The 16,628-nt window shown below is 50.8% G+C and overlaps 7 protein-coding genes across 7 annotated transcripts; 2 read left to right on the plus strand and 5 right to left on the minus strand.

The window, feature by feature from the left end:
- Positions 1-304: 304 nt before the first annotated feature.
- On the minus strand, positions 305-2,034 carry AtWU_03871 (S-adenosyl-L-methionine-dependent methyltransferase; the record flags this gene model as incomplete). Its single annotated transcript, XM_035498982.1, has 6 exons — positions 305-525; positions 722-932; positions 982-1,299; positions 1,373-1,642; positions 1,748-1,916; positions 1,976-2,034. The coding sequence occupies 6 exons, from the start codon at positions 2,032-2,034 to the stop codon at positions 305-307; spliced, it is 1,248 nt and encodes a 415-aa protein (XP_035354875.1).
- Positions 2,035-4,826: 2,792 nt separating this feature from the next.
- AtWU_03872 (hemerythrin HHE cation binding domain family protein) lies at positions 4,827-6,077 on the plus strand (the record flags this gene model as incomplete). Its single annotated transcript, XM_035498983.1, has 1 exon — positions 4,827-6,077. The coding sequence occupies one exon, from the start codon at positions 4,827-4,829 to the stop codon at positions 6,075-6,077; it is 1,251 nt and encodes a 416-aa protein (XP_035354876.1).
- A 625-nt stretch (positions 6,078-6,702) lies between these two features.
- On the plus strand, positions 6,703-8,274 carry AtWU_03873 (sugar transporter; the record flags this gene model as incomplete). Its single annotated transcript, XM_035498984.1, has 2 exons — positions 6,703-7,121; positions 7,179-8,274. 2 exons carry the CDS (start codon positions 6,703-6,705, stop codon positions 8,272-8,274), a joined length of 1,515 nt encoding a protein of 504 aa, XP_035354877.1.
- Positions 8,275-9,089: 815 nt separating this feature from the next.
- On the minus strand, positions 9,090-9,668 carry AtWU_03874 (uncharacterized protein; the record flags this gene model as incomplete). Its single annotated transcript, XM_035498985.1, has 1 exon — positions 9,090-9,668. The coding sequence occupies one exon, from the start codon at positions 9,666-9,668 to the stop codon at positions 9,090-9,092; it is 579 nt and encodes a 192-aa protein (XP_035354878.1).
- A 1,680-nt stretch (positions 9,669-11,348) lies between these two features.
- Positions 11,349-12,248, minus strand: AtWU_03875 (glutathione S-transferase; the record flags this gene model as incomplete). Its single annotated transcript, XM_035498986.1, has 3 exons — positions 11,349-11,695; positions 11,762-12,156; positions 12,211-12,248. The coding sequence occupies 3 exons, from the start codon at positions 12,246-12,248 to the stop codon at positions 11,349-11,351; spliced, it is 780 nt and encodes a 259-aa protein (XP_035354879.1).
- A 537-nt stretch (positions 12,249-12,785) lies between these two features.
- Positions 12,786-13,667, minus strand: AtWU_03876 (carbonic anhydrase; the record flags this gene model as incomplete). Its single annotated transcript, XM_035498987.1, has 2 exons — positions 12,786-13,171; positions 13,235-13,667. The coding sequence occupies 2 exons, from the start codon at positions 13,665-13,667 to the stop codon at positions 12,786-12,788; spliced, it is 819 nt and encodes a 272-aa protein (XP_035354880.1).
- Positions 13,668-15,118: 1,451 nt separating this feature from the next.
- AtWU_03877 (glycoside hydrolase family 16 protein) lies at positions 15,119-16,214 on the minus strand (the record flags this gene model as incomplete). The annotated part of the gene is made up of 3 exons (XM_035498988.1): positions 15,119-15,739; positions 15,787-16,067; positions 16,121-16,214. The coding sequence occupies 3 exons, from the start codon at positions 16,212-16,214 to the stop codon at positions 15,119-15,121; spliced, it is 996 nt and encodes a 331-aa protein (XP_035354881.1).
- Between the last annotated feature and the right edge of the window lie 414 nt (positions 16,215-16,628).

Raw genomic sequence — 16,628 nt, forward strand, 5'->3', positions numbered from 1 at the left:
TGTGGGAATAACCAGAGAAATAACTCAAAACAACGGGCACGAACGGGGTCTGAATATGTGTATGTGATCTATGTAGATCTCAAGAGTATAGTTGGTCAGACGTAAGACCACGTAGACAGCAGAGATGGCGAATAATCAGGTAGTGCCTGGTTGAAGTGAATACTTCATTGAACTATTTCTTTTTACTTTTCTTTTCTTTCCCTTGACCAGAGACAACATCACGGAGTTCCAACCAGTCTCCAGGTTTCTCGTATCATCACACGATATTTTACATGTATTTGCCCCTCGCTCATCATACTGACACTCATGGGAACTGGTCGTATTTCCCAATGCCGCGACACGGTCCGTCAATCTCAACACGATCCACCTGCTGAACCGCCTTGCCATCAGCCCCGAAGCGAAGCACCTTGCCACCAGAGGCAATCGAGGAATTAACAAGCTCCCATCCGAGCAACTGCGGTCCGTTCAGCGGATCCTTCAGGAAGGCGGGGATGTGATCTTGCATAGTTTGACGGACTTCTGGTGCTATTCCCCAGGTACTCATGGATAGGATAGGAGCCAAAGTTCATTGGTAAATCACTCGCTTGGTAAGCGCCAAGCCATTGAAATGGGTTCAGACTGGGGTACTGTCCGGCATTCTGGCAGCGGTACACCGGAATGTTCTGCTGGTTGCGGAGAAGCGTCGAGTTAGCCGTGGGGCAAATTCAGTCGGTCAAATCACCTTCCAATTCGGCAGCCGGGTCCGGACCAGCAGTCGAATTGTTCACGGGGTATGTGACCAGAGACGCATATTCGTTGACACAATTGGAGGTAATTGTAGGGCGATGTGTAACCTTCCCTGCGGCCGAGCGGGCAGAACAATCATTAAAAACGAAGTGCTCGTCAGGCACGACGCTAAAACTCAGAGCAGGTTCAGTGCCATTGTCTGAGTACTGGCCGATTTAATTGGAGGTTTGCGCATCTTACCCATTACTTTCTCACATAAATACTCAACAAATCCGTCCCTTTGCCGCTGCGATACGACCGTGTAGGCCTCAGGTACTGCGCTCGCCGGAACTGTCCCTTCAACTTAGCAGCTTCTGCGTCGTCTTCTTCCTCTTTAGCAATATTACAGATCCCATCACCGCCGCGTGCGAGCAGATCCCAGTGAACGCCCTTCAGTCCCCACGGTGGTCCTGGCAAGGAAGGGTCCTTGTACATGGGAAATTCAAGACAGGCAAGAAGACCTCCCGGATGGAGAAGGTGGCTCATACGCTCGGCCCATTTCTGACGGAGAGAGGGGTGGATAGCACATAGAAACTGTTAATTGCGTAAGTCACACTGCTCTGTGTCCGGTATTGCATTAAAGCATGCAGTAAGGGTGTCCACATACAGTATAATCATAGACCAAGTCAAACTTCTCACCATCACGCAGAGTTTCACTCTCCCACTCTGAGCTGAAGAAGTCGCCGGCAACAAATTTAACATTCCCTATATCGGCAGTTGTCGCAGTTCCAGAGGAGAAATTGTACCCCTGTGGACTCTGCATCTCCGAAGCGGCATACTTCCTCGCCTCCGAAACGCCAGTTGCGGATATATCGAGGCCGTAGACGTCGAAACCATGCAGTGCTAGCATGACGGGGTCGTAGCCTTTTCCGCAGCCCTGCAGGAATATCATAGATAGTTAGTGACTTCGAAGTAGATGTTTCGCAGTAGTTCCGCGAATATCCGGTGGGTTTATTGGCTCGTTGAAAGGGGGAAATGCTACCGGAACGAGGGCTCTCTTTCTCCGTCTATCGGGGGTAAAGGGGGAGAAGACATCGGTCTGCTGCTCTACTACATCGACTAGTGCAATTGAGGGACTCCCTCTATCCCAGAGATCGCTTTCATTGGAGTCCCAGAGTGCGGCCCAGCCTGAGCCTTGGTCTTCCGCTGACCTGGTGTAAGTTAGATAGGTTCTAGTCGGGTCTCCAAAGCAAGTAACTTATGATCGAACCTTTCAGCAAAATGGCTGATGAGGCGGCCTTGAACAGGGGGGTTAGGCGTGCGGGCCATTTTATGCGAAGGAATCTATCTTATTCGTGATGGCTGAAATTTCTGACAGATTGTGAGATGCGTCACGGATGGAAAGTCAAATTGTGGGGTGATTAAGAATGGTTCCCGGTTGGCGACGGAGCGGGTCTCCTCCAAAGGAAGTCAGATGGTTCTCGTCCGTTTGCTGCTCTACGTATGATTCCAATCCTAATTCCCACGGACATGAAGAGAAGGTGTTGGACCCTGAAGCATTGAAGCAAATTAGTCGGCGATTGAAACAGTGCCCCGCTCTAACGCTGAATGCGGAGGGGGTTGACGCCAATGATACCAGCGATTGTATGTCGAGCTGTTTGTCATCAACACTGTAACCCCTGTGTGGTCGCTCGCGTCTTTAGATGTCCACTGGCATCTCGTCTGACGTGAGAAATAGTATAGCAGTATGCTTCATGAATCTATACCCCCGACTAGCTCCGTTTCATGGCACGGTCTGTTGCGACCGTGTATCTCCGACTACACCACCTGTCCGGGTCACAGAGGACTGAGGGACCTCGACCCGACCTACAGAGGCACAAGGCAAATCTCATGTCATCAGCATTGCATGGAATTCATCATTACTGACTGATGGTCTAGACACTCTCTAGTGGGGTCTTTTCATATCCGCCCTCCCGTTTAGTCGGTAAGATGATATCGATACTGTGCGCTCAGCAAAACCCACTAGAAATCCTTCAGATGAACTAGAACTGCTACGGTATTTCACGTGCATATTTAATCTCGGCATGTTATCGGCCGAACTGTATGCCTTTAGTGATTGATACCAGAGGCTTTTTTCGCCGGGGTACGGACGGTGTTTGCTGGTATCCCGCCATGGCATTCTGTGCACTTTGGCGGAGCAAAAGCATAACCATGCAACAAGAATAGGCTGTCGGAGCATAGCCCACCGGGTCAGCTCGGGCGAATGTCTTACCTCGAGCCATTTGATTGTCCGAATTTGGGCTTGAAACTCCAAAGTGATCTTTGACGGTGCTTCATGCACCTCGATGATCATCGCCAGTGCCATCGATTGGCTTTGCACGCTAGACTACATTACAGAGTACTGTGTAGGGTAAGGTCATACATACCCTGGTGGGGCAGGTGTGAAGACTCTATGCATCAGACATCTGGCAATAATCATGTCGTCTCTGAGCAAGATGGCTTGCTTGCTCGAGAGTGTCTAGAACGGCACTAAGACGTCTGATAGAACATCGTTATGGCCCGATTACTCTTGCACCGGTACAAGGGGCGTTCACCATCTCTCCCAGCTGTGCCAGACTTCAGATAAAAATAAGCACTGTAGGTGCGGCTAGCAACCCTCGGTGCCCGTGTCACATCTGGCACCCAAGGGCAGCCGTATCTTTACGATTGCTCCGATCAGCATGCCCCAGCGAATCGATGGAAGGTAGATCACCGACCCCAGGCTCATGTCTCAGAATTGCGAAAATATGCGATGCCCCTGAACCTAGTGGTTCCCGAGCATATGTGCGACCGGCCAATCTTTGACTAATACTTGGCTTATCCTCGTTACACCATAGGCTTACTCGAGTCCCGATATTGGGTAACTTCATGCTCTTGAGAGACTTTGGCCTTGGCACAAGTGGTGAGACATCGAGTAGACAATGCATGTGGGAGTGTGTGTTGAGGAAAAATGCGCTCTGTGTACAAGCTTGACCCACTGTCAGCATGCATTGTCGACTAGGAGTCCGCGTGGTCGGCCACGAGGCCTGGGATGCACATGAAGGCGTCGCTGAGTATTCTCCTCTTCGAGTCGCATCCCCGCTGGTGCAGGGGTAACTTTTGGCCCCCAAATTGCCGATACTATGCAAAAATTGACCAGGTTGCTTTGACCACATTGATTGGGCCCTGGAGAAACACCGAGGACAGCAATGGGTTCCCTTGAAGGGATAAGCGACGCCAATCGCTGCTGTTCAGGGATTAATCTGCGGATGGACAACTCCTTCCCGTTAGCTTAAGACCCGCCCATCTCCACCAGAAATTCCTTCGCGTCACGCTCGCTTGCTCTCGTCCTTCAGCCGTCAGCGCCTGTCAGCACCGATGCCCTCGACTTCCCCCACAGCGGCCCCTCGCGGCCTATCGCCGACGGGCCCTCAAGCCGCTAAAATTCACGTTAATTGATCCAGAGCCACGCTGCCCTCCTTGTTCCACTGCAGTTGACGAAGCCTATTGCTCCTCGGCCCCCAAGCATCAGAATTCCTGCTGAGGGCTTACTATAGACATCCCTTGGACGGAGGATGTTATCTATGTCTCAGAATGTGCGCCGGTCGCGACTTTCTTGCTCGAATCAGAAGTGCATCAGGCCATTACGGACATGATGGTTTTACAATCCTGATTGTACTTTTGGCCCCCACGCGGAGATAATTCACGTTTTGTGGATGGTCTTTGCTGAATCAAGACCCTGCGTCTAGGCCTGACAGCTCATGCAGCATGCCAATCGTAATATCCTGTTATCGCACTTGTACGCTCCGGGCCCTTGGCGAGAGACTCCATCCTGCTTTGCAGGCTATCTCTAGTGTTTCATTCTCATTTGTGACTCGCTGGTCGGAATATGTATCCCCTGCGTCTGCACTAATGCATCATTGGCCGACAAAAGATCCGTCATGGCCCAGCATGCGGAGGGGTTCATTAACCACGAAGATCCGCGCAAACACCTTCTAGCGGGAGGTGTTCGTTGCGTTCTTTCATCTCGAGCAAACTGATTTGGCGTCGATTTCCTCACTCATATAGCACGTGGGAATCCCAGACATACTGGTGCACTAATCATGGCACCGTTACCGGAGGGCGAAGTGAGTGGCTGGGTGGACTCGCCCAACGATCGGGGTACCATCGATATTATCTGGGGCTGTTGTTTGGTGCTCTCCACCGCTCTCTGGACAGTTCTGCATCTGAACATTCCGGCCCCTGACGATGGCCTTTGGACGGTTCTGTGGCGCAAGCTTCGCTGGGGAACATTTGCTATCCTGGCCCCCGACATGCTGGTAGGCTTCTCCGCCATGCAGTACGAGTCAGCCCAGGAATCGGTGCGCGACATGCACCGCCTGGGCTACAAAGAATGGACCCTCAAACACGCTTTCTACGCCAATAGCGGAGGCTTCGTCCTTCAGTCGACAGACTACCCTCCCTTCCCCATTACCGCCGCCTCAATTCACTACCTCGTTGAGACACACCACATCGACTGCCCTACAATCACAGCGGAGGAGATCTGGGATAAAAGCAAGGCAGATACGTTCGCTAAATGCGTTGCATTAGTGCAAGGGGTATGGCTCGTGGTCCAATCCATCGCCCGGGCCGTACAAGGCCTCGCTGTCTCCCCGCTTGAGCTCTTCACCATTGCATTCGTGTTATCTACGATTACGACCTACTACTTCTGGATGCATAAGCCACAGAGTGTTGGGGTGCCGACTGTTATCGAACTCAAGAGCGGATCAGTCACCAGCTTGATCAACAGTGCCGGGGAGATCGGCGTTGAGCCCTTCCGCGAGACACCACTTGATTTCCTGGAAAAGCCGCACCAGCGGTGGCATCGCCGACCGACCCTCGAGAATCTCCGCCCGCAGAAAAGCCCCCTACAGCGTATGCCAGATGACAAAATCGTGTTCAATGGCCTGAGTCAACGCACCTGGCTACTGGTATCGATCCAGGCCATGGTACATCCCGCTGTCCACTTGCTGGGCTGGAACCATGTGTTCCCGACGAGCACTGAACAGCTGATGTGGCGCATCATGAGCGTCTTCCTAGCTTCTGGCCTTCCGTTGTCGAGCATGCTGCGCATAACTCTGACCGCGTTAGGTTTTGACGGTCACCAGTCCCTGACATGGATATGGGTCCAACCTACCGGCAAGGAAGAGAAAGGATGGCGTGCTTGGGTGCTGGACGTTGTCATGTCTTTTATCAGTGCCTGCCTGGTTCCGGCCCGCTTGTTTATTATCGTTGAGGCTTTCATTAGCCTGCGACAGCTCCCATCGAGTTCTTATGTGACCGTTGAGTGGACGAGTTTCATCCCGCATGTCTGAACTGCTCGAACGAAGAAACTCGTACTTCTTTTTTTCTCCGGAGCAGAACTCTTCCGCTAAACACCGGTGGAAGGTCACAGACCGGTGACTCTTCGTCGCTCCTTGCAGCTCTCCAACTGCGATTGGTTGAGGCACTCAATGGACACCAAGCGGCGGGAAATGCACTATCCATTCACGTCGCCATGCATAGCCGCTCTCTAGGGAGCGATAAGCCTGCCTTGTCTCTTGTAAAAGCGCGGCACGTCATCGACCTACTTTAGGAATAAACTCCGCCTGGCATACTGAGCATCAGGCCACTCTGTCCAAGTGAGCACAGACAAGCGCAGCCCTAGTCTGTCTTCCCCCGCATTTCCCCCGCAAATCAAGGCACATCCGTGGGGGCATCATCTGGGGGAGGAGAGATCGGAGCCAAGCGAGCCAATCGTTCACTCTATTCCGTTCAGATCGGCGTGGGGGCGGGATTCCGTTGGCTGTCTTCTCTTGTGCGCCTTCGTCTAACTTCATACCCGGGGAATGCTGGGCTATGGGCACAACCTCGGCTCAGCATATTTATATTCACATATCGCCTCACTATCAGTCCTTCCGGGTTGTCACCTGTCTCAAGAGATAATGCTAATGATCCATCATGTTTGGCTTCGACATCGAATTTCGCCGTCACCGGTGGGCCTTGATCTACTGCTCCATCTCCGCCATCGGCGCCCTGGTGTTTGGTTATGACAACACATACTATAGCGGGATTTTAGGCATGCAAGAATTCAAGAATGACTACGGCGATCACTATGAGGATGGTGCGAAAGCATTAGCGACGAGCTTTACGTCGCTGACTACCTCCAGCATCTACATCGGGGATATGCTGGGTGCACTCATTGCAGGGCCCCTCAATGATCGCTTTGGTCGGAAAACGGTTCTCTGGATTGCTTCGGCGTTTGTGCTTGCTGGAGGGGTGACCCAGGTTGCAGACACGCACATTGAGGGCGTTATCGTACTTGGCCGCATTCTAATCGGGCTTGGAGTGGGCAACTTTACTGTTACATCGCTGCTCTAGTGAGTGCTGTCGTGTCATTTGTACATATTTCAATCAACTCACTGACCCTTCCATAGTATCGGAGAAGTCGCACCAATGGAGATCCGAAGTCCAGCATTGTACATGTACCAGTTCCTGCAATCCTGCTCGCAGCTAGTCGCCTCCGGCCTCACCCAAGGCACCAATTCCATCCACTCGTCTTTATCCTACAAACTACCCATGGGTGGACTCGTCATACTGCCTCTCTTCATGCTCTTCTTCTTACCCTTCATTCCCGAAACCCCAACGTGGTACGTCTTCCACAACAGAGAAGAAGACGCCAAACGCGCTCTCCTCAAGATCAACCGCAACGACCGCACCTACGACCCCACAGCCGACCTAGCCTTCCTCAAGCAAGCCAAACGCTACGAAGAAACCGAAGGCGAAGAATCCTCCTGGCTCGCCCTCCTCCTCGACCCCATCGAACGCAAGAAGCTAATCTGGGCCTCGGGCGGCATGTACGCGCAACAAATCTGCGGCATAATCTTCTTCTACAACTACGGGGTCGTATTCGCCGAAGCCCTCGGCGTCTCGCAACCCTTCACCATCACCCTCATCACGATGATTCTACAAATCTTCGCCGTCGCCGCGTCCATCCTAACAGGAAACCGTCTCCGCCGACGCACCAACCTCCTCGCCAGCACCACACTCATCCTCATCGCCTTCATCATCATCGGCGGCATCGGCACCCAATCCACCCTCACCACCGCATCCAAGTACATCATCGTCGTCTTCTCCTACGTCGTCATTTGCGCATACAACTTTGGCCTCGGCCCACTTACTTACGCCGTATCCCGCGAGCTGTCGGTCGGCGTGAACCAGAACAAAATCATGTCAGTATCGATCGTGGCACTGTATTTCTTCCTCTGGGTGATCTCCTTCACGGCGCCATATCTGTACTACGACGCTGGGCTTGGTCCGATGGTCGGGTTCGTGTATGCGGGTACGACGCTGACGTCGCTGATTTGGGTGTGGTTTTGTGTGGGTGAGACACAGGGGCGGACGAGGATGGAGGTCGCCATGTTTTTTACGGAGGGGGTTCCAGCACGGAGGTGGAGGACGCATGTTTTCGCGAATAGGGGAGGAGATGAGAAGGAGGATGTTAGGGCCGAGCATGTGGAGGATAATGCTTAGCAGCTACGTGGATGCGCTGGACGAGGATGATGATGGGAGTGTATGTTCTTATTCAGGGATAGGCAATATTATCAAGTTGTCCGAATTTTTTACATACATGTTGTTCCTGGTATTAAGCACACGTTATGTGATTCCTCGGATGACAGTCTTTGCAGGGCAGGGAGTACGATCGTCTGTAAGGACCTTTACACGCACCCTTCGTATATCATACCATAATCATCCTCCTCATCGTCAACATCCATTTACCAGGACAGGGCGAAATCAAGACCCAAGCACATCAGAAAAATGAGCTGATCGATTCTGTAGTGCAATCATAAATCCCTCACATCTTCATGACGATTCTCGTGGTCGTTAAGCTACGCCAGTCAGCTGGTGGGGTTACGGCCAAGTGTGAAGAAATAAGGTGTATTGATTCTCCGCTACCACCTGATCTAGATCTCAATGAGGAAGCTAAATCCAGTACATATGATAGCTAGGCTCAATCGGATGCAACCGCATCGTGTTCATGGACGCGAGGGGGAAGGCTGGCCTTGGCGAACGCTAACTATAGGATGTGAATGAGTGGGATGAACGAGGAAGAGAAGTTTATTCGGTGGGTGCATCTGGCACATGTCACATTTCCTAGGGCTAACCCACGGTAGGAGTGAAACAACAAGGCTAAAATTAGGTACATGTGCAGGAAATTATGATTTATTTGTTGACGCTATGTTGAATAGAGTCGTCTGAGATGTTTTTCTCCACTGACTGGTTTCCTCCTCACCCCGCGTTGGTAATCTTATCATCGGTCTACAACACCACCGTCCCTAGAATGTCCACTAACAATTATACACCAAGCTAAACCCAATCGGCTGAACTCCTCCAATAGAGTTCTGGAAGTTCACAGTTCCGGGCGTAGTCTGCCACGTTGACTGCAACGCCAGGAAGCTCATTACATTCGAGCACGTATTCGACGCAAGGATCGTATGGAACGGGGATGTCGTTGGCGAAGTTGGGAACTGGAACGTCGACACCATCTCCCGCCTAGTAGGCTGGTTGTTCCAGGTAGGAGGGGAGGTCAAGTCCCAGGGGTTGGTAGTCCAGATGTCAGCTTGGCTGGAGCCCGTAGCAATGGGCTGAGCTAGGGCCGGGATGTCGATGGCGAGCATACAACCTGTGGCGTCGTTGGGGATTCCGGTGAAGGTGAGGGCGGAGATCTTGGTGTTTGTGGTGGCTGTTCTGGCGAGGGAGAACTGCTGTCCGGTGCTTGGGGTGTTGGGGTTTGCGCTGTCGAGGACGTCGATGGCTGTTGGGGCGATGGTGGTGCAGGCGCGGGGGATGAGGTTCGCGGGTGTGGGGGAGGTGGATGCCACGGAGGCAAGGAGAGTGAGTGCAGTGATGGGACTGAGAAACTTCATTTTGAGAATGGGTATGTTATTCTGATTGCAAGATAGTCTTGAGGCAAGAATGTGGCCGAATGAGACAAGGAGATTGCTCTTTGGATGTGATTTCAAAGCAGAGGCTGCGTCCGGAAGATGCTTGTATTTATATTTCTGGTTCTGCAACTTCATTCAAGCTGTAGTCCAGTCGGTGAGCCATTTGATCACTCATGAAGTGGTAATAAATAGCTAGTAGCCGCATTTTGGAGCGGCTGCAACCTCGTATATCCCAAAGAGGCATTGACGATACGAGGCCAAGGCCGAGTTGCTTCAATAGACGATGTGATCTGTCTGAATACAACTCTGTAAAAGTAAACGAGAGGCATCCTTCACGACTTGACCATCTAGGATAGCTAGGTATGTATTGGACGCCTGAACTAATTCTGAAGCTGGATAATATTCGATCCTCGAGCGGTGTCAGGTGGTACTATACTGCCGCTGTGGTTACACAGCAGACAAGGGGCCTGCCCGGTGCAACACGAACTGGCCAAATTAGATCGACTATGGCATTATGGGCAAGACATTGTGACAGGCGTCCTCGGTTAAGGAGCTGCAGCTGTTATACCTCATGTAACCCTGTTGAGCAGGATGCCTCTAGTGAATCTGGGGTAGCATGATATTTCCTTGCTATGCAGGAATTCCCGGGGTATCAGGTTTGTACATCATTCTTTAGGTGGCCCTCGGTTCCCAAGGTGAACCGTAAATCTAAATAGCAGACAACTTAAAGCCGATACTGCGCCCACGGGAAAATACGAGATCTGGCGATGAACTTCGTGACTGATAAAAAGGCTAGACTTGAGGAAAGTCAGACCCTCCCAGCAGAATGGGTGCACCTTGTACTGTGTCCCGTGCCTCACACTAGGCTTCTTGAGAGCCGCCCTTGCTGCTAAGCCCTGCAGCAGATCCGTCGCACGACATCGTGTGCGATCGCTTACCACCATATTCATCTTCTACCGATTGATCGCCTCATACGGGATAGAGGTTGCTTCACTAGTTATTTATTATCATTTCCATGTTGACAAAAGAATCGTGAAGAAGAAAGCCTGCACCGCCCCAATCAGACTTCGCCTAGTTGTACCGAAAAGCTGTCTCACTTTGGAGGCGGCTTTTCTCTGGTAGTCGTATTCAGCCATCATTGCTCATCGCCTAATGCAATATGCAGAAAGGTTGTTTCCATCACATTCTCATCACGTGGCTTGTTAAAGTTCGGTATTTTGATGCTAGCAAGTCAACATGAGCAACCATACGCCCATGATAGCACGATGTGTTAAACCAGCACCTGACTCAAATGGTACGGAACATCATGAAGCCACGTATACAGAAAGCTTATACCCATTGTGTCTACTGGACTGACTCAAGGGGCGTGACCTGCTAAATCCTTGGGTTGGGATAAGACGTGGTGGAAGTAGATGAAGAGCAACATTTACTGCCTAGAAACTAAGAGAATGGAAAAAAGACTGTACATCCTGTTTACTACGGAGGATTCGATAAGATATTGTATGAACTGATATAGATACTCGACGTAAAAGCTGCAAAGAAGTAGAGAAGAGATACCCTTCAATTAGTACAACCTACCTAAACCCACCCAGATAGAACCCCTCAACACCATCCTAAAAGTAACATACAATGGGCAAGCCCTGAACATCATGATCTCTCAAATCACTCCAACATAGCACCTTCCCCAACTTCACTCGCCCTCTCCACCACCCTCTTGTATCCCCGTTCCCTCTTCAATCTCTCCACATACCCATGCAACAGAGGATACTCGCTCCTCGATAATAACCCCAACGCAAACCCCATAGACACCGGCACACTCAACTGGATATCCGCAAGCGTGAGATCTTTTCCACACATGTACGGCCCCCCATCTGGCGCCGTAGCAAGCTGCTCTTCCAGAAATCCGAAATGAGTCTTGAACTCATTGTCCAGGAACTCAGAACTGACTTTTGATGCGATAAAGTTTGTTATGGGCTTCAGAAAGAATGGAATAGGTGCGTTTTGCAGCGCTATATTTCATCAGTATACCGTCAATATCAAGGATAACCCGTTAAATGGGAAAGAAAGCGGCTCACCGTCAAAAACTAATTTGATCTGCAAAACGCTCATCAAACTCCCCTCCACATAGCTGTCATAAAATTCATGTCGCATCCAAGCCTCCGTTTCACCGCCTAGCTCTTTTTCCTTTCCGGGCTCATATTTTCTAGGAATGAGCTTGGTGCTTGTGGCTTCATCGGCAAAATGCTCAACTAAGTAGTTCATAATCGGGCTTGTCTCGGCCAGAATAATAGGTTTGGAGGTCGGAGAGGGCGGCTGGATAGACACTGTGGGCGATTTGCCAAGAGGGTGAATCTTTTTCAATTCTGCGGGTGCAGTGCCTGTCGGGTTGCGCTTGAAGGGCTGGATGGAGTATTCGAGATTCAGCTCCTCCATTACCCATGCGATGCGTTGGGCGCGGGAGCGCTCGAGCCTGTTGTTTTGTTAGTTAGTGTGTAGGGTATGAGGGGGGTAGGAAGGTATGTACCAGTTAAGGCCGATTTTGGCACCGCGGTTTGCGCTCATTTTGATGCGGTATGTTGATGGTGATTACGTTGTTGTAGGTGCAGTAGTAGATAACTGGAGAAAAGTGAGTTTCCTGTTCCTGGGTAGAGTTAAGGTTATTTATAGTCGATTTCTGCTGACATATAACGCAGTATGTCGTCAGCCTAAGAAGTAGATATGTGGATGGATACTCTTTGTCTCTGAGGGATTTCTATGACTCCTCTGCTTGGTTACTTCCCGCAGGTAATCGCTTTCTTGGTAGGTAAGTCGGGCATCGCCGGCACGATTTACGGGACGGCGTCAGCACTAGTAAATTCTACGGTGAGAGATGCAGAAATTCAACGTATCAGCTGACAGCGGGATGGGCATTGAGCCTGCAGTTACGAGTGTCAGACGCACCCTTCAGTAGCCTCATAGACTTAGCTAAATATAAGATTGATGTCATTCTCATGGTTGCGTTTAAATTAAACCCAAACTCCCGCGCCCTAGCATTGACATCCCCGAATCCCGCATTCAACGCCAACCTAAACCCTAACCTAGACAATTCCCATCAAAACCTTAAACAACGACACCATTCAGTTCGTCCGCCGCAAGCTGTAACAAATCCTCCTGTCCCAACACGTTCTGCGTGTAGCGCGAATTGAACCTCAACACCTTCTTCACCTGATTATACGTATCCACATCCAACACCAACGGCAAGCCACTGACATACCACGACACGCCTTCAGTGCAAGGCGGCGTAGTCAGGGATCCAGAGTATGTGTAAATATCGTTGTTCATGAAATGTCTCGACACACTACTGAAATCCAGCAGTCCAAGCTCGGTGGTGCTTCCCGGTTCGGCGATCTCATTGACGTCTTCAAAGATGGTATTCAACAGGGGTGTGCTGTGATCCTTCGTGGAGGTGAGATCGATGAGAAAGCCCACCACGGCGATGCTTCCATCTGTATTTAGAATTCTTAGTTAGCATGAAGGAAAGTAAGCACAGGAGGGGTTCGTCCCCGTACCTTCGTCCGAAAACACAAAGTGGGCTTCCATGGGGAAATGCTCCTCATCAATCCGGTGCTCAGAAGGCGTATGGAAATGAAACTGCGCCAGGGTGTATGTATTGTTCCCTACAACGAGGGTGCCATTCGTCAAAGGCACTTCGATGGTGGTGCCGAGGTTCTCGAATTCGAGGTCAGAGACCGTAGGGATGTAGAGAGTGACGGTGCTATTGTTGACCTTTGAAATCTCGGAGCTGCCGATCACGATAGGCGACTGGTGTGTTCCTGTTGCGCAAGCAACGTTGGTGCTTGGGTCAAGGCCGTACCAATTCAGGGGGCCTTGCGTGGCGGTGTACCCATAGCTGGGGACGGTTACACGTCGAGCAAGCGGGGTGTTGTGGAAGCAGCTAGCTGCGACGGCTGGGATTAGGGCGAGAAGGGACGTCAGATGCATGGCGATAATAGATGATAATATTATCAGCATATGGTGGAGCTGAGTGTCTGCAGGAAATGGGGACCCTGGGGTCATGGTTAGCCTATATATAGGTCAATATATCAGCAGTTTCTGGTCTGTTGAAGATACAAATTGGTAGACATTAGGACGATCATTCTGGAATGCTGTCCCGGTTACATTGACATCAACATTGAAAGAAAACTACGAATGACTGTGGAGGTAGTATCCGGATTCTTGAGCTTGTTCTACGGAGGTTGGGACAACCATTTAGACTACTTACTTCTTCAAGAGTCTTTGTTACCGGGAGAATGGATTGGTTGCCGTACTCTCCACCCCTGCATGCCATACATTTACTCCGGGGCTGCAGGTATTTGCCCCTTCCCTACCCGTCCCTTGCATGCATGTATTGTAGAATGCTGTGGCACTACCATGAACCGGATTGCAGTTCTGATCAACAGTGGATTTGGCATTGTTGTCTACTTCTCCCCTGGTCAAGTGACAGACGGCCAGGAACGCCAAGCGACGGGAGTTGATAGGACACGGAAATAATCTCCTTCCCTGTAGTCAATTTGATCATTCTTCTGGATTCTCATTAAGGAAACCAAGGAAAGAATTTGTTGATCAATTCTTAAGATACTTCAAGCGGGTTTAGCAGAGAGCTTAAATAGTATCTTAAAAGTCTATATGGCGCTTGGGTAATTAGACCGACTGCAGAAGTAGCAGGATTGTAAAAAGAGGAGTCAATCTGAAGCTGCGGTGGCTGATATTGTATGACAACCAGAAGAACAGAAAGCAGTCAAACAATGAGACCAGAGAGTAAGCTTCAAGACAAGGTCGTGATACTTCGTACTCAACAGCATCTTTACGCACCATCGTTGTTCAGCTGTAGGAATGTTATCTTTTGATTTTCGCATAATTTGAAGGTAACAAAATCAGAATAAGAATGCGTATTCATGCTGTGTCCCGCGTCTGTACTTCAAGCGGTCAGGAGTAGAAGTAGTATAGCATTGGAATATAGCAGTATCGGGTAGCCTAGAAGCGGTAGTAGCCCCGGTATGCACACCCACCAGACCCAGAGTATCAAGTACTAAACATGGATCAATAAGTATTTCGGAGACTTTGGTCCAATGTGTACCCGATACTGGACAACCTGACACCATCCAACTAATCCTCTACACGCTAAAGTTATCTCCGAGCCGTATCCCTGACTCATGCGCCCCCAACTATGCATTTGCCGCCGGCCCCAACCAGCGCCCGGTGTTTCACATGAATTTCTGACGGGCGCATGCGCCAGCGACTGGCTCTTATTCTACGAATGAAAAATCAAGAAGATGGTATAAACATGTCCGCTGACTCCATGCAGAACTCCTTAATTGATTGTACAACAAAACAGGCTGGTTTATACAGTTGCGATGGATCAATACATATGGCACAGCCATTGGTGATGTCGTCTAAAGAAGCAAACCCGCGAATGCGCCCAGCCCAAGGATCGTCATCAAGAACCCGCTGTAGGAGAGACCGCTAGCATCACTGCTGGATACAGAGGCGGAGCTCGAGCTTGAAGAGCCAGCGCTCGAGGACGACGAGCTCGATCCCGAGCTACTGGACGTGTTGGTCGACTTGGATGATGTGGTGGTGTTATAGGCGTCGATACTTGTGTAGTCACCAGTCTTGTCCGTGTAATTGTAGTACTCAGCCGGGGTGTAGTTAATGATGCTGACCGACTCCAGATACATGATGAACGGACCGTCGTCGTAGTCGGTCTCACCACCGGCCCATTCGATGGTTCCCTCGGAGTTGTCGGGGTCACCGCCAGCCCAGATACCGACACGGACGGTCATGGGGGTCTGGGGGTAGTTCTTGCCCTCAACAGCGTCCGCATACTCAAGTGTGCGCACGACCGTACCATCGAGGATCCATTCGGTCTTGCTGGATGTCCAGTTGACTCCATAGGTGTGGTAGGTCTCTTCGGGGGTGGTGACGTTCACGGTGGTGGCACGGTCGTAGGACGTGGTGTTGCCTTTGCCAAAGTAGTTCGTTTGGATTTCCGAGTCCCATGTACTGACTTGCTCCTGGGTAGGGTTAGCATTGGTAGCGTTGAAGTCTGATAGGGCCGTACCCAGTCAATCTCATCCAGGTCGTTGGACTCCATCACACTGGTGCTGACGATACCGGTGCCGTTGGCAGCGCGGAACTTAACCTCCACATAGCCGAAGAAGATGTAGAAGTTGGACTCGATAGTAGGGGCATCGCCCTGCTGGCTGATAACGAATTCAGCACCTTTAGAGGTGCTGTTCACGGAATCGGCGGTGACATTCCACCTATCACGCCAAGACGAACCCTCGGTGAAATTGGTGGTCAGGGACCACTGGTTGAGACCCTTGTCAGGTGGGCAGGTTTCTGATAGTGTGAGTCAATTATATTCTTCTCCGATAAAGTTGTCTGTCACATACTGTTCGTGGGGTTGCAACTCGAGTATGTCTGAGCTGCACTGAGAGGCACTGTGGCAGCGAGGGCAGTCAATGCCCATGACATATATGACTTCATGGTGAAAATCAACGAATAAACTGTTTGAGCGAGTGACTGGAGTATTTGAAACGAGAGAAAGCTGCAACGGACGCTGACAACGAGTGTAAGTAGGTGGAAACGGGATTACCGACTGTATATATGGGACTGAATCATGACCATGGTTGACACGAATACTCAGGGGCAGGCTAGCTAAGGCAGCAGCAAATATTGAGGTTGGCTATAAATTCTCCCTCTTGCTGGGCGCAAGAGCGCTTCCACTGCGTGTGGCCAAGGATGCATAGCCTGGGCAGTGGACTTGGTACATCTCATTGGAGGAGGGAGTGGAGCGGCTGTCTTGGGATGACGGCGTGTTGGCAAGCGGTTGGCTCTGACGCGACAGCAAGTCCACGAGGGATGGGGCCATGCGTCGGCCACAAAGCTTGATGAGAGGCG

The sequence above is a fragment of the Aspergillus tubingensis genome (assembly GCF_013340325.1).
Source record: "Aspergillus tubingensis WU-2223L DNA, scaffold_6, whole genome shotgun sequence".
Lineage (NCBI taxonomy): Eukaryota > Fungi > Ascomycota > Eurotiomycetes > Eurotiales > Aspergillaceae > Aspergillus > Aspergillus tubingensis.